The sequence below is a fragment of the Perca fluviatilis genome, chromosome 11 (assembly GCF_010015445.1).
Source record: "Perca fluviatilis chromosome 11, GENO_Pfluv_1.0, whole genome shotgun sequence".
Classification (NCBI taxonomy): Eukaryota; Metazoa; Chordata; class Actinopteri; order Perciformes; family Percidae; genus Perca; species Perca fluviatilis.
Genome location: NC_053122.1, coordinates 20,168,846 through 20,185,657, shown reverse-complemented (window position 1 = coordinate 20,185,657; position 16,812 = coordinate 20,168,846). Strand labels below are relative to the sequence as shown.

Below are 16,812 nucleotides of genomic sequence, written 5' to 3'. Positions count from 1 at the left end.
CTCCTTGGTCTTTCTCTCCGTGACTTAAAAGCTTCAAAGCCTGCATAGAGTCATACATGACTTTGTTGGTGACACAAATGTGTCCCACCTTGTATACAATCGCCGTGAGATGTCCCGGAGAGAGAATTCAAGGAGACAGAAGCCAAGTGAAAAACATGAGATTTTCTCTGTACCATTTCATTGTCTTTTGTTTCGGTCTGCTGACCTTTTTCAAGACAAAAAAACTCAAGTCCCAAGATAGTACTTGTTGTCTTGAGAAAAGTCAGTTGAATCAACTGTCAGCAAATAAAGAGGCTTAGGTGCAGATGGATTTAGTCCTTGTAGGCCTTCGTTTTCATACCTCACATGAGAGAAAAAGTACTGACATGTGTTGTATCTACATTGATCTCCGATAAGTCCTGTGCAGCTGGTCATCTGGAGCAAAATAGGATCTCAATCCTGTGCGTATTTATTTCTTCTGTTTCTCTGCTGCTGATTTTTAACAGTGTTGCATCACATGGTTCAACACCTGTTGGACACCGAGGGCAACCTGCTTGCCCCTGAGCTCTGTAGTTGAAGCAGAAAATGGGGCAAGTCTCTTCTGTGTGTCTGACTGATTATCTGTCCGACTGCCTCACTACATGTTATGAATTCACCCCTGATACATTGAATGCCAGCCTGTTTAGTTACTGAAGAGCGGCACGGCTGGGAAATAAATCCTGACCTGCACAAGCATTATGGTGCAAATGGTGTGTGGTGTCCCTGTCAGCAGAAATCCATCTCATTAACTAGCAAGTTACACACACACACACACACACACACACATACACGCATACACACATATACACACACGCACACACACACACCCCTCGATGCTCAGTCTTGGCAGTCTCAACTTTGTTGCCCACTGACAAACAACAGACACAGCAAGAGGCAGCCAACTTTCTGGACAGGCAGCAACCATCAGCTCAGTCACCAATGATTCAGCCACTAGATTTCAATTAGCTGTATTTTGCCATAACATGTCCCGAGAAGCAACATAGTAACTCACCGTATGCTGCATTTTACTAGCCTGACAAGCCAGACCCACATCAAGATGTTTGGTCTGGGAACTCACCATTGGCAGGGCTCAATCCGAGGGGTGGGATAAACGGTTGTCTTTCAAATTCCCTTTGCACGCAATCGGATAGCGCTACAACCAAGCAGAGCAACGCTAGTTGATAGATTAAACACATCTTCCTTTTTTTAAGAATGACTTCAGTGCCGTTCTTTGTTCTTTTCTCAAAGAAATGCTTAACTCCAAGTCTTCCACAGTCACGGCCAAAGCCCGTTCGAAAGACCGCTGTTCGCCAGCAGCAGCAGCCATCTTCTTTGTTTTCAAGTAGCAGGGAATTCACACGAAACCGTCGCAAATCTGCGATCATTATGTTAAGCCCGCCCACCGACTCTATACACGATGTGATTGTGATTTACCTTTGACTTTAACAGATTCGTCCTTTCTTGCAAACTGTAAAAAACCATAGACGCCACCCAGATGAAAGCAAGATAGCTGTTTTAATGGACTTGGGTTCAAGCTCACACGCTTGTTCGAAGTATCGGATATGTGTGAACAAAAGACCAGAAATGGAACAAATCAATAAATAGCATGAAAGTAAGCAGTCTGTAGTTAAAGACACTATAAGTGTATGTCTCTTCCTGTCTGTTGGAACAGCCAATTTCCAGAAATGTAAGATATTTGCAAACAATCTTACATTTCTAAATTTGCTAAATTTGAGGGATTTTCCTAGGGGATGTCTGTGATGTTAGGTACCACTTAAGTACCAGACATCCACCCTTTTCCAGTTACCAGCTTAGTATTTTAACATGTATCACTTTCTCTCTAACTCTGTTGGTTTTTCATAAGAAAGTCTGGTGTAGGTCCAGTGTTTTTATCGTCTACTTCAACCTCATCTTCTTTTCTCTCATTGATTGGAAAAGCCATAAACCTACAATAAGCTTTGCTTGTGGGAAAGCTCTTTTTCTCCCCTTTAGCTCATATGTTCAACTACATTGTGTATTCCCTCTTGCCTTCTCATTCCATCATAAATGCTTTTTAAACCACTTGACTGGAAAATTGACTTGGCATGTCAATTCGGCTGAACGGCCGCAGTCAGAGTTTTTTATTTGTCTGCATCTGTAGATGCTTTTGTTGTTGGTTCAGTTTCTGTCAAATTCTCTTGTGTACTTCTTTTGGTAACCCTTTATTTGAAGGGGTGTGCATAAGACCTGACATGACACCGTCATTATTATGACATGACACTTGTAATGAACATGAATGAGTCATTTTGAGTGTTCAAGATCATTAAGTGTCATTCGGTAAATTATGACACTTTGCAAAGTTAGCATTGTCCGAGGTGTCTTTGTCATGACAACTTGACTTTAACGAAGACAACAATCTCTGTGTTATGACAACTTAAGCAAGACAATACAACCTGTCGATGTCTTTGTAATGACAACTTGACATTAACCTAGACATCATAAATATGTCATGACAGGCCCAATTATCAAACTTTAATAAACTATTTAGCTTCATTAAGAGGTTGTTTTTTACATTGGCTGTCATGAGAGCATTATAATTGTGTCATGAATATTATTCCTTGACCTCAAGTAAAGTGAAACAATTTGAACCTGTCATGAAGTTTGATTTCATCAAATGCTTATATGACGGTGTCATGAATAATATCCATATCCACCCTCAAGTAAAGTGGAATCAATTTGGACTTGTCATTAAGATGTTTTAAGTTATAAGACCAGTTTGACGACAGTGAATGCAGTACCGAGGTGATTTAATGAATTTTGAACAGATAACGTTAGCTTTAGGCTAACATTTCTTGTTGCTAAAACTAGCTTACGGCAGCTTACTAAAGTAACCGCTAACTGTAGTTAGCTGCCGTTAGCTAGTGAATTCAGTTAGCTGTACAGCTGTAAAATTAGCTGACTCAGCCCAGGGCAAAACATTAACAGCTCATAGCTATCCTTTAACGTAAACATTTGATAAATGAGTGTCATTAAATTATAATTATTATTATAATGTAATTTAAGGGCTTCATCCTAATTTATTCTTTCCTTTGTCTTTTATTTTCCTTCAGGTGCCTGAGACTTTCCTGGTCTAAGACTTATAGAAGAGAGAGCAGTATTTTGGCGATCACCAACCAACAAATTCTGCGAGTCTGACTAGCCTGATGCCATAAGAAAAGGACATCTGGACTGAAATGCCAGCAGGACCCTCTCCACTGATGATGAATGTTTGTCAGCAGCTCCCACTTGTGTGCCATCACTTTGGATCACTTATCATTTAAAAGTTTAAAGCATTAGTTGATGGACTAATTGGTCATCGTGAAACTAACTGGACTGTCTTTTAACATTGGGATACCACATGGCTGCAGCAGCAATTTGGGACACTAGGATAGTCACTGACCCAACATATGATCACATGCCCATATCAGCAAAGATTTATCCGAAATACGGGCCTTAAATCTTAGATTATACTGAACTCATCATTTGTACTTATTTGCTATATCTACAGTTATGTACGTTAGTAAATAACTTTCCGGATCATCTCACTCAGGGATTGAGGCTGATTACAACATTTTAGTACTTTTGTCATGCAGGGAATCTGGGGACGCACCAGAAACCATCTGGCAACTAAGACTTGGCAACTCAATTGTAGCTGACTGTGTGGCCTTCCTATCCTCATTAATGACCCCATGACCCCTGCAGTAGTTAGATATTTGGGTATCAGCTAACCACATGTTCTTATCAGAGATCTAATAGCAGCCGTCGGGATGAGCACATGTCTGTAGCCGTGCCGCGCCAGCGTTGTCGAGGCTGGCGGTCATCTTCCACGGCCATGACCCGGCTGATGTTGGGCAGGACTCTGGAGCGCATCTGTAAAGGCGTCCTGCTGCTCTGCCTGCTCCACTTCCTCATCATGATGATCCTGTACTTCGACGTCTACTCGCAGCGCTTCGACCTCTTCAGCCGCTTCAACAACGGCCGCAACGGATCCAGGAATAACGTCAGCGGACCAGCAGGGAGCGGACACCATTATTACTTTTACAACCTTTCCAGGCCCAACGCTACTTTAGCCAGCTACCTGGCCACAGGGGAGCAGCTGGTGCCGAGTGTGCAGCCTGAGACCAATCAGACACCTTCCCCCAAACCGCTGCCGCCGTGCCCCGAGATCCCACCAGGCCTTGGTGAGTAATAATTGATGGTCCTCCACTTCACCACCATTTACAAGTGTTAATAGAAATCTAAAAGGAACCTAGATGATAGCTGGCTACATTAGCTTTCTTGAGTCATTACAGTCCCGTAAACTGTGATGATAGTTACACTATATGTGCATATGTCACAGTTTAGTAGGGGTGGGGGGGAAATCGATACAGCATAGTATCACGATATTTTGAAAAAAAAATTTGAAGTTTGAAAAAAGGTAATAAATATATCGCAATATGTTTAAAATTGCAATAATATTGTATCTTGACACAAGTATTGTGATGATATTGTCAGGCCTCTGGTGATTCCCACCCCTACAGTTTAGCGAACTGTCGTGACTCAAGGTGTTTACAGAGTTCAGGCATGGCTAATTTCGGGCTCTGGCTATCTCGTGGTAAATTTAGCCGTTGCGTCCACAAAGTGCCAGATTGACGAAAAGACTATGCAAACTGATCTGCGCTATTGGGTTGTGTTTGTTGACGAGGTCTCTCTCGTTATGAGAGGAGTTGATAGTGTGTCCATTTTAGTGTATCCAGTCTGTCGCTGCCATGTAATGCTAGCTAGCCAGCAGTCTGCAGATTTCGGGCCGGTGTCTTGTTGAAAAGAAAATGACATGGGCAGATGTGAAGAAGACATTCTGTACTGAAACTGATCACCAAAGTGGATATCCACACTCTTCTTGAAGCATAAAGCACTGACAGTCCACAGCTGTGTGGGATAACAATTTTTAAATGCTTATGACAGCCTTTTTTACTGTAAATATGTTTCCAAATGGAAACAAAGAGGGTTTTGCCTTGTGTTTCAGGCTTTCAGTACAATATGTTTAGGCAAAACACCACGTTATCCTGTTTCTATTCTGTACTGTAAACTCCTATTATAGCTAATTATATCTTAAATAGTCATATGCTTTTGATCTGCATGAGTGAGCTTATATTGTGACTTTTCTATTTGAATCACTTTCTGTCTTGCTTAATCACCTTTTCTGATGACCTATTTGTTTGATTTGTTTATCCAGCTGGCTTGTTGTATTTGTTGTTATGGCCTGTACACACTGTATGCCCAATAACGGAGGATTTGCAGATCATTGATTAGTGTTATGAATAAGGGGAGACCTTGATCGGAGCTCGAAGCCGGAGCATACTATTTTATATTCAGTAAATAAATGCCTCTCCAGTCTAATTCCAATTAGCGGAAGAGCAAGTTTAGCCGTAATTTTGTTTTTCTGGGTCAGCCTGCAACATAAAATGGATTTAATGTCAACGATTTCCACTGTGGTATTTCAACCTTACAGACTCACAGCGCGGCTATTAGCAGAGATTCATGCACTGAGACACGAAGGCACACACAGCAGCACACGTACCCACACCAGAGCTTTAAGAATATTTATTTTGTGCTTTCATTGTCTTAAAAGAACACACAAGTTGAAATAATTATTAATTAGGATGCTTAGAGCTACAGATGGTTGCAGGAATCTTGTTGAAACTGTAGATGTTTCAGAAGTTGTAGTGACAGTGGTTGGCAGTTTTTCTTTATTTATTCAGTGTTTTACAATTTGTTACAATCTGCATTGCCTGTATGAGCCCTTGAAAAACATGCATTAATCTAAGTAAGAATTTAAGAACAGAAAGAAATGTAAAAAAAAAAAAAAAGAGAAGAAGAATGTAAGCCGTTTTCTATAGAAACGGTAAGGTTTCTAAACTGCAAGTTTTTCAAACAAATCCCATATCCTCGTGTATTCAGAAGAAAATCCATACCTCATCACGAAAAATGCACCACGGGACTGTACAGAGTCTGGACTTGTTTTTTAAGCTTTGTATGAATTGCCTTCATCAGCGAAAAGCTTTCTAATTAACTAGCAGTGGCATTACACACACACACACACACACACACACACACACACACACACACACACAAACACACACACACACAAAAGTGACACACAGACTGGTCATACATACAGTGTCTTGGGATTAATATATATAATATGTGATATGAATGTAGTTCCCCTGCACACTGGTATACACACACACACATGCGCACACACACACACACACACACACACACACACACACACACACACACACACACACACACACACACACACACACACACACACACACACACACACACACACACACCTCATTATCTTCACTATCCATCCATCCACCCAACAAATCTGAGGTTGATTGAGTCACACTAAGCCTCGGGTTTACTAAATCTATAATTACATAGTGGACACGGACTCTATCACTTACACAACCACCCACCCACACCCACCACCCACACCCACACCCACACCCACACCCACACCCACACACACACACACACACACACACACACACACACACACACACACACACACACACACACACACACACACATACGCTCCACAGCTCTCTGTCATGAATACTCACAAATTATTGAGCTCAGGAAGGAGGAACTAACTGCTGCTATTTTTATTTCACATTTGCCAGAGAGGACTTGTCTTGATCAACTGATCCTGATACCAATGAGGCCACTATCTGTCTGCACATGGCGCAGGTGCGTTTAGAGCGTGTCCATATCCACTTTTGCTAGTTTGACGGCGGAAAAAAGGGTCCGTGTGCTGGGCGCATGGTTAAAAATGGTTGTACTTAATTCATAGGTATGTTTTGGGCGTAACATGCAATAAACCAATCAGAGTGTCATCTCCCATTCCCTTTAAAAGCCAGGCGCATTTGTACCTTGGCGCATTGCTATTATTATGGCGGATTAGCACCGTAGTATTTTTATTTGTAATCTTTTGCATGTTTGTGTACTGCTGCGCTTCCCTGTGTGTGTGTGTGTGGTGTGTGTGTGTGTGTGTGTGTGTGTGTGTGTGTGTGTGTGTGTGTGTGTGTGTGTGTGTAACAAGCATAGTGTGCGCGCGCTGTGCACGAGCCTAGGTGCATTTTACTAATGTGCTGTTAAAATAACAATGAAATGCTGTGCTATTGACTTTAGACCAGGTTTTTGTTGGTCAATGGGGCGATCACTTCCTGCTGCCTCAAGATAGCAATACGCCAAGAATTCACCTGAACACACCTCACTGTAAGACCAGCATGCCCATGGGCGCAAAGATCGGTGCAGGTGCGTGGGCGCTGGACGGGAAATTGACAACGTCGGTCTTAAACTAGCAAAGACACTTGCATTGGGCTTTGTGCTGCGCTGCGCCGGGTGCAAGATACAGTAAATAGTGAAGTTAAGAAGTGCAAGGTAGACTTTATATAGCTATTTCCATTTTCCGTCTTTATGCTAAGCTAACCGGCTGCTGACTGTAGTTTCATTATTACTGTACAGACATGAGAGCGGTATTAATATTCTCATTTAACTGCACATTAAAAAAAATTAGAAAATGCACATTTCCCAAACTATTCCCTACCTTACATTTTGGGTTTGCTGCTTCGCCTTCTTATTGCACCCCCACCCTCCAGAAAGTTCTCTTTCTGGGAGTTTTTCCTTTTCCTCCTGTTTTGCTCAGGTGTTATGCAATGTCTTTTGTGTCTTCTTAAAGAGCTTGGACTGAGTCGTGAACCAGTGATATTGTCGACCTAAAAGCCCATTTAGACCTTGCAAATAAACCTGATCTGATTTGACACACATATATTTAATAATATATAGATTTATATTTACACTATTCATTCTTTCTTCCAATCTTTAATTTAGTTTTTTTTTTTGTTACTCGTATACAGCAGATTATCGCTCAGTTGATGAAATGAAAATATGTTTCTTATTTTCTTCCACCTGTTCCATCGGTAAAGGAGCTTTGTAAACATAATCCCCTGCGAGTGCAATTGTGGCAACATTTTTCTCATCTTTTTTTTTTTTTTTTTATAATTGCTTTTCTCATTTGATAATGAGGTTTGTAACATGCTTTGAAATTGGGAGTGGGAGATAAAGCTGTCAGGTTGATTTGTCTCTTCGCTGATTCCATTATTTGCCTGGAATTGGCTGTCACTGACTCTGGATTTGCCATTCACACCAGGCACAGGTGTACTCTTGTAGCTTATCTCTGCCTTTTCTCTGTGATGGAGTGGCTGCCTGGGGGCTGTAATGAGCAGGAAGGCAGAGAAAGGCTGAGTGAGTCTGTTTTTTAGTCACAGGTGCAGAGAAAGAGAGAGAGAGAGATCTAATGGATGGTGGTATGATGGTTGGTAAGAAGTGAGACGGACAGAGAGGCAGGATGGAGTGGAGGAAGGAACAGAAGGTGGAGAGGTGAGGGGGTGTTGAGGGAAAAAGAGAGAGACACACACACACACACACACACACACACACACACACACACACACACACACACACACACACACACACACACATACACACACACACACACACACGAGAGAGAGAGAGAGAGAGAGAGAGAGAGAGAGAGAGAGAGAGAGAGACAAACAAACAAACAAACAAGCCCTTGGCTGTCCCAGAACACCAGCTGACAGGTGCTGCCTGTATGAGTGGCTAGCATCCACAGTTTTATATCCTGGCTCTGTGTGTGTTCGCTGGCATGTGGGGTATGCAAATCAGCTGTTCATCAAAACAAAGTGTAACCTAGGCATTGAGAAGTATTGCCAAAAGTCGTTGTAAATAAATCGTGTAAATTGAAAACTGCAAATTACTTATGTTTTTATCAGTTGTTTTTTTTTCTGGGTTATTTCAACCCTGTCTCATAGAAAGTAGTTGATCAATCACTTAGTCCCATCAACTGAAAATTAATTGTCAGCTATTTTAAGTCGATCAACAGTTTTAAGTTAATCTTTTTTAAGTCAAATGCCAAAACTTGATTGGTTCCAGCTCCTTATATGTGAATGTTTGCTGGTATTCTTTGTCTTCTATAACAATAAACTGAATATCTTTGGACTGATGGTTGGGCAAAACACGCAATGTAAATATATCAGTTTGATCTCTAGGAAATTGTGATGGGGATGTGTTTTTGTTTAGTTTTTTTCCCCCTGCTATTTTCCATCATTTGAAAGACCAAACGATTAATCAATTAATTATTAGTTACAGCCCTGTTGTGTTGCAAGATCAGATATTTTGGTAGAAAAATGAAATATGTCAATGGACATTTTACTGATACGTTCAGTTAATAAACAGTATTTCCTCATTATGTTGATAGAGAATGTAAGCAAACGTATTTGCTCTTGCAAATTGGCTGTATATAAACATTTTCTAGGAGATTGGAGCAGGTTGGTTAATTGATATGGGGCTTTGAATGCAAAAAGAGAAAACATTTAAGAAAGACTTTCTTAGTCTGTGATCCACTCAACATCCTCTGATCTTAACTGCTAGTCAAAATAATTAATAATTTCTGCTTTTTTACCTAAAAAAAATAGGTATAATGTCATCAATTTGGTGAATAAAGAAAGCTTTGAAAGCTTTTTTGACAAAAACCTTTAAAAAATTTTTTTTGCAAAAATCGACAAGTGAATTTTAAATTTTTACCCAGAAGGACAAGGCAATACAACACAAGGGTTAAACGTGACAATGACTAAGACAAATAGTTTAAAAAAAACTACAGTAAAACATGTGATCATGTGAAATTGTATATATACAATACCTTGGCCACAATTTCTGTAGCTTCCTTTTCAACTAAAACAGTTAATTTTATTATGTTGTGCTAATGACATTTTTCCTCAGGTATTTGGAGAAACCAACAAAAATCTGTATATTCTCAAATAGTAAGGTCTTAGCCACTATTTGTCGTTTGACGATGACCTGGCCAAAGTAGTAAAGTTTAGTTTTCACAATGATTCATTGTAGGATTATGATATTATTGCAATATGTAAATCCACATTGACTCTTAATTTAACATATGGTTGGAAGAAGTAAAAATTGATCCAAAACGTTTTAGTTTTTAAAAATTATGACTTTTATTATTGTGTAATATCAGAAGGACTTTAACTGTTTTGCCGGTCAAATTAACTTTAATGAGTGCATATTGAAATATTACACTGTTGGTTGGCAAAAAAATGCATCTCAAAATGCATCAGATTGATGTTTTAAAATCTGGAATATTTAAAATTTTCTTCCGGGGGAGCATGCCCCCGGACCCCCCCACAAGGGTAATATCCTTCTCACCTTTTTCACCCCTGACCTATTTTCATGCCTGAACAGTACTATTACACATCTCATAAAGAACACATGCTGAGTATGCAGGTTAACAGTCTGGCAGATTCATTCAGTAAGCCTTCTAAATGACCACACAGTTAAATGAAACCTCTCAAAGAAAAACAAACAGTATATAGCCTTCCTAAAAGGATAGGTTGGGGGGGGGGTGCTGTCGCCGCATCATGGGTGCGCCGTATATTTTCCTGCTTTTTTGTCATATGCCAATCACCCCTATGAAAGTATTACTGTCCTCTCATATTGATATATAATTATCGGATTACTATGCTGCTTTTTCCCTCTGTGTATCATCACTGACCTGTTTGGGAAGCCACTGTTACCTGTGAATTATTAGATGTGGCACCAGCCTCAAATTTAAAACAAGGTATTGCATTTAGTCTTTATTGGACAGTGACACAAGCTTTAATGTGTTCAGGTTTGATCTGTGAGTTTTAATAAGCACATTTCTAGTAAATGCTCAGACATCCATGTGCATGTTTCTGTGTAAATTCTTCTCAAGCCTGAACCCTATTATTTATTCTTCCTATTAATCACTTTTTACACACCCATGATACACATGTCGACGCTTGAGCGTGCACACACGCACGCACGCACGCACGCACGCACACACACACAGCTCAGTGGGAGGTTAAAAGCTATTTTCCAGGTCTTTTTTGTTTTAATTGTGAAAACCCCTGAAGAGCATCCTATCAAATGCAATTAGAAAGAATTGAGACCAAGACCGATCTTGAGTACTACAACACTGCTTTACACTAATGTATGTGTACCTTTTTCAGTAATGAGCAGTGTAATGGAACTAAGTACATGAACTCAAGAACTGCAGAAAGTACAAATTTGAGGTACTTGTGATTAACTTGTGTATTTTCTTTTTATGCCACTTTATACTTCTACTCCACTACACTACAGAGGGAAATATTGAACTGTTTTGTTCCACTGCATTCCACAACTTTAGTTACTCTAAAAATGTAGACTTTTGTATACAGAACATATTAAGAGCTTATAAAACATGCTGTTTTGTTATAGACCTAACATAAACACAAGTAGAGTGGAAATGATGAATAGTTTAATTGGTAGTAAATTAAAGTATTTGGCTATTTGTCGTGCAAAAATGGTTAACGCAACTTTTTCAGATGTGAGGATTTGCTGCTTTTCCCTTTCCCCTAATTTATTTTCAATACTTCTGATTTTTTTGGGGTGGTCTTTTTGAGAATTTTTACTTTTAATACTCTAAGTACGTTTTTCTTATAATACACACTTTTTCTTAAGTAACATTTTCAATATAGGATTTTGAGTATTTTTACAGTGTGGTATTAGTACCTTTGCTTAAATAAATGATCTGAATACTTCCTCCACCACTTATAATGCGTAGTGAATAGGATTACAACTAGAATACAGTTACTAATCCCACTAGGCTTCATTACTTTGACTTGTTGGGGGCTCAGCTTGTTTCAAGAAAACTCCCCCAACACAGATAAGCACATGTAAACATTCTTAAAAACATTCACAAATACACATTCAAACACATTTATAATTGCACACATGTACATACACTTACACATACCCTACATTTTGCAGAACACTTCTGGACCCAGAGAATTCTAAGTCTTGTTTTATTCATAGCCAGAGAGTAATTTGATTGGATTGACATGTCCTTTATAACCCTGAACTTTCCACATGTGTCCCCTGTTGGAGGAAACCCTCCCTGAAGAGCCTGAACCATTTCACCCTTCCACCTGGCAAAATGTGAAAATGCTGTTAAAATCTCTCTTAAAGCCGGATTGAATCCAGGGAGGCCTTTCACTCCTTAGGCCTTCACCTTCCCAATGCTCAGTGAACGGTGAGTTTGTGGCACAGCATGTTTTATGCCCTTTTTTCTACATTTTTAATGAAGGGTTTAAATAGGGCAGCTTAGGTTTAGAACAATGCTTTGTGTTAGCTCAGTCACTGGAACTCAAGGCACACACATTATATTTGTGTTAGACTTTAAAAAACATCTAAAACTTTGGAAATGTAAATCAGATTGTATAGCCTTAAGATTTGCTATTTAGAGATTGTCCTTTTAAAACAGTTTGTATTTCATTTTGAAAAGATATTTAATCATACAAACAAGAACACTGAAAAAATGGGTATAAAGATCGATGCTGTGTGGAACACTGCCGAACTCTGTATTGATTTCTTTCCTGTAAATTATATTTCCTACAAAGAGAGAATATCTTTTTCTTGCTGAACATGAGTTGGATTATGTTCATGCGCTTACCTTGGTGCTTAAAGTGAACAGGAGTGAGTTCAGTGTTATGTCAGCATGCATGGTTGCTTTTGTATGATGGTATAAATTTAGGTAGAGTCGGTTTTGAGGGCCGTTTTTGAATGCAATTTTGATGTGGTTTGAGTTCCACAGCGAGGGGGGGGGGGGGCAACTGAAAACGCCCCGTCAACCCAGGTTCGGCTCTTGGTCCTGGAGATTTGCAGAAGGTTGGCATCAGCAGACCGGAGGCTTTTGGAGGGGGCGTGCTGGTGAAGCAGGTCAGAGAGGTAGAGGGGAGCCAGGTTGTTAAAGGCGTTTTATAGGTATGGAGTAGAATCTTGAAGTTTATGCTGTGTTGAACCGCAAGTCAGTGGAGGTCATGGAGGACTGGGGTGATGTGGTCACGTGAGCGGGTCCAGGTAAGTAGGTGGGTGGCAGAGTTCTGTACCGGAGTTTATTGAGGACTTTGTTTGGGAACCATAGAGGATGCTGTTGCAGTAGTCAGGCCTGGATGTTACAAATGCATGAATGAGTGTTTGCAGCAGTAGGTGACAGTGAGGGTCAGAGGCGGACAATGTTACAGAGTTTCATGTTCATGCTACAAACAAATCAAGAGTTATAAACATGAGGAACCGAACCAAAATCAATGTTTTCAAGCTGGATCAGTCTGTTTCTTTGTTCCGTACCAGAATTCGTTTGAAAGATTCCCCACCAGCCTAAACAAAACAAAGCACCTCAGCGTTTGTGTAAACCACAGCAAACAGGTTAGATGTGAAAGCACCCTTAATGTGATATATTGGAAGACACATGTGAATCACTGGACACCATATTCTCCAATAGTTCGTGTTTATGAAATAACAAGTGCAGCTGTGTTTCGATAGGTCTTTTCTGCTTCATATCTCGACACTGCTATATGTATATTCACATATTACTGTACAGCATACAGCGGATAAAAGTGTACAAGATCAATAATCAACCACATTATTCTGTTTTACCCTGTAAAATGTTGTAAGCTATCAAAATAAGATTTAAGATACATGGAATGATGCAATAAGAAAAGCAACCCCAAGGTAAGCTGATGTAAAAAAGCCAAGAATTGTAAATGTAAGCGTTAGGTGTTTCCTCACCTAACGCTGTGTTTATTAGGCAAGGAAATGACATCAGTCCGGTGAGAGAAAATAGCCTATTTTCTTCACTGCTTTTCAATCAAGCCAATAAACAAGGTCGTTCCCTTCAGAAACACATTGCTGTGCACTCCCACACAGCGAGGAAACCAACACAGCCATGGCCACGACGGCAAAGGGCTCTTGACAACATAATGGCTGCCATAACTTCAATAAAATGGCCCTGCCTCCCTTCCTCAGTGCCATTCAACTTCTTTTTACACAGGACCATTCTGCTGTGTGTGTGTGTGTGTGTGTGTGTGTGTGTGTGTGTGAGTTTCCAACGTGTGGCAGCATAATTTCAGATTTTCATCAATCTATCTGGATATCTGGTTATTGGGTGTCCTTTTTTTTTATGAGCTGGAACTCACTCGTTTCAAAAGGTGAAACGACGCGTCCTCTATCGTCTCACCGTTTCCTGTCCGGGCCACTGTGTAGCTGCACAGTCATACTGTATCAACTGTCCTAGTGGCCTCATCAGCCCCAGTGAATTGTTTGTCAGAAGGCAGAATTTAATCTTCGCCAACACTGTGTGGATTCAGGAAATGTGATATGAGGCTAGAAAGGACACTTCCAGGGCTGGTTTAGAGTGGTCACTTGGTGCTTGAGTGGAGTTGATTGTTTAGCTGTGTCTCCATGGACAATGAAGAATGGCTGAAGACTGACAGATGCAGCACAGAACAAGAATGATTATTAAACCCTGGTGACGAGCATGCGGAGGATGCTATATGTTAAATGTATTTTCCATAAGCGTGTCCTGTATGTGTGAGACTGGAGGAGGAAGCCAGGGGACGACATTATAGAGCTGCGGGAGGAGGTTGGGGTGGATGGATGGTTCAACAAACTCGGAGACCGCTCATGTTTTCCGTAACAAATTTTGTATTCTTTAACCCTTGTTTTATTTAAATGTGTAAAAAAACTGCTAGTACTACTACTACTACGTTTTTGACAGAGAAACAAGATATCATACTTTGCTGCCGTGCTTTCACTGGGCCAATTCTGGGCTGTCGTAGTGCCCAGAATTGGCTGCTGGCTGATGCAGAAGAACATGTAACAGCCACCAAGGAATCCATAACATTAATAGTATAGTTGTGTCTGTGGCTGCATTTCCACAGCCATATAGTTGTTTGGGTTTTGTGTGTTTGTCCACTGGAGGATGTGTTTGCTGTGCGCCTGTGTGCGTATCCTACATGTTTTGTTAACACTGTGTACATGTCAGTCTGAACGCTTACATTATACTGTAGGCTGCTTGTGTTTGTAGTCTTGACGAGGAAATAAAATGCCTCCTCTGATCTCAGTTCACCCTGTTCAGAGTGCTCTTACAAGCAAGCTCTCCACCCTGATTTATTCATTATTTTCACTCTGATCCACCCATATCCATGGGGGGAAGGTGATTTTCAAAGTGTCTGTATCTGACAGTATATAGTATATATAGTATTTTCTACAGTTTTCCAATTTCAAAAAGGGAACAGTGTGACTCTGGGGATGCCTGAAATCACTCCCTATTCACTATCTAGTGCACTATATTTACTCTCAGCTATTTTCTGTGTGAAGCTCTGAAAGTTTGAGCCACAAGTGTACCTCCTTAGCGCTTAAACTTTCAGAGTCACAACTTTTACAATCAACCTTAGAACTGATGTTCACTGATGATGAAAACCATGTAGATATTACATTAACCTAGCCTGGCTCCGCCCTCCTACGTACTTCCTCTCAATTTTAATTTTCCTTCAGTACTACGTCTGGGTTTGCGGTGTATTCTTGGGTTTTCTCCGTTCTCTTAATACATCCATGGTTTTCTCCGACCAAATATTTGGGGGTCCAATCAGCGAACAGAGGGAGTGGCTGAGAACGATGACGTTGAGGTCGTGACGTGCGCTAGTTTGAGTTATAGTTCCGTAATGGTGGCGGTGAAAGATGTGGTCCATTGTGGCAACGCTGCTGAATATCCAGAAATTAAAGCCCGAGCATGAACAATTTTTGCTGAGTTGTGTTGGTGGCCATGATGTTGTGGCCCTCCTCCCCACGGGTTTCGGGAACAGTTAGATTTTCAAGCTCGCTCCGTTAATGGTGCTAATGCTAAGCTGATAGTCGTTGTTGTCTCCCCTCTTGTTAGCCTGGTCCTACCAGACAGTACGTAGGAGGGCGGAACCAGGCTACCAGATTGGCTCTGGGCAGATCCAATAGTTTTAAACTTCAACAGAGTACCCGCCTTCAAGGAAGTTGACACTTGTCAATGGAGAGTGGCCAGACTCTCTGTACAAATGAAATGTACCAGAGTCTGGTAGGACCTGGCTAACGTTAACCATCCTCCTACTGTTTGTCAGACTCTGATGAGGTTTCCCCAAATGCGTAACAACGCTCCTCTGTTTCTCTGAGTGGGTGGTAGGAGAGGATTAGTTTATTAGGTTGGTTATTAACAGCTGTGATTGTGCTTTGAAAAACAGACAAATAAACTTGTTGGTCACCCAACAGCTGCAGCTTTTGATCCAGACTGAAAAATCTCAACAACTATTGGATGGATTAACATTAAATTATGTACGGACATTCATGACACCCAGAGGATGAATCATAATGACTTTGGTGATCTCCTGATTTTTTTTTTTATCTAGCACCCTCATCAGTTGAAATTATTCATTTGTCCAATACTTTGATTCAGGACCAAATACAAAACTAATCACATTCCAATCAGCCTCAACTGTACTTTGTGTTTAGTGCAAATTAGGAAATATTAGCATGCTAACCAAGATGTTGAACATAGTAAAAAATATATTTGCTTACCATCAGCATTTTAGCATTGTGAGCACGTTAGCATGCTGATGTAAGGATTTAGGTCTAAGCACCATTGTGCCTAAGTACAGCCTTTGAGGTTGCTACAGGCCTTGTCTGACAGATGACAACAAACCAAACTGTAATATGCAAAAAAACTAATATATGCCTCTGCTCCATGGAGTATGTAACAAAAACATGCACATGCACTGAGCTCAACCTGTTTTGATTAGCATGATCTTATTTCTTTTTTTTTTTTTT

General features: G+C 40.5%; 1 protein-coding gene across 1 annotated transcript in view; it reads left to right on the top strand.

Annotated features, from left to right (window-relative positions):
• b4galt2 (UDP-Gal:betaGlcNAc beta 1,4- galactosyltransferase, polypeptide 2) overlaps window positions 1-16,812 on the top strand; it is a 181,436-nt gene that overhangs the window by 21,837 nt on the left and 142,787 nt on the right. The window contains exon 2 of the mRNA XM_039814826.1: window positions 3,108-4,217. Coding sequence (XP_039670760.1) covers window positions 3,812-4,217 — 406 coding nt within the window. The 5' untranslated portion in view covers window positions 3,108-3,811. The remainder of the gene's footprint in view (window positions 1-3,107; window positions 4,218-16,812) is intronic.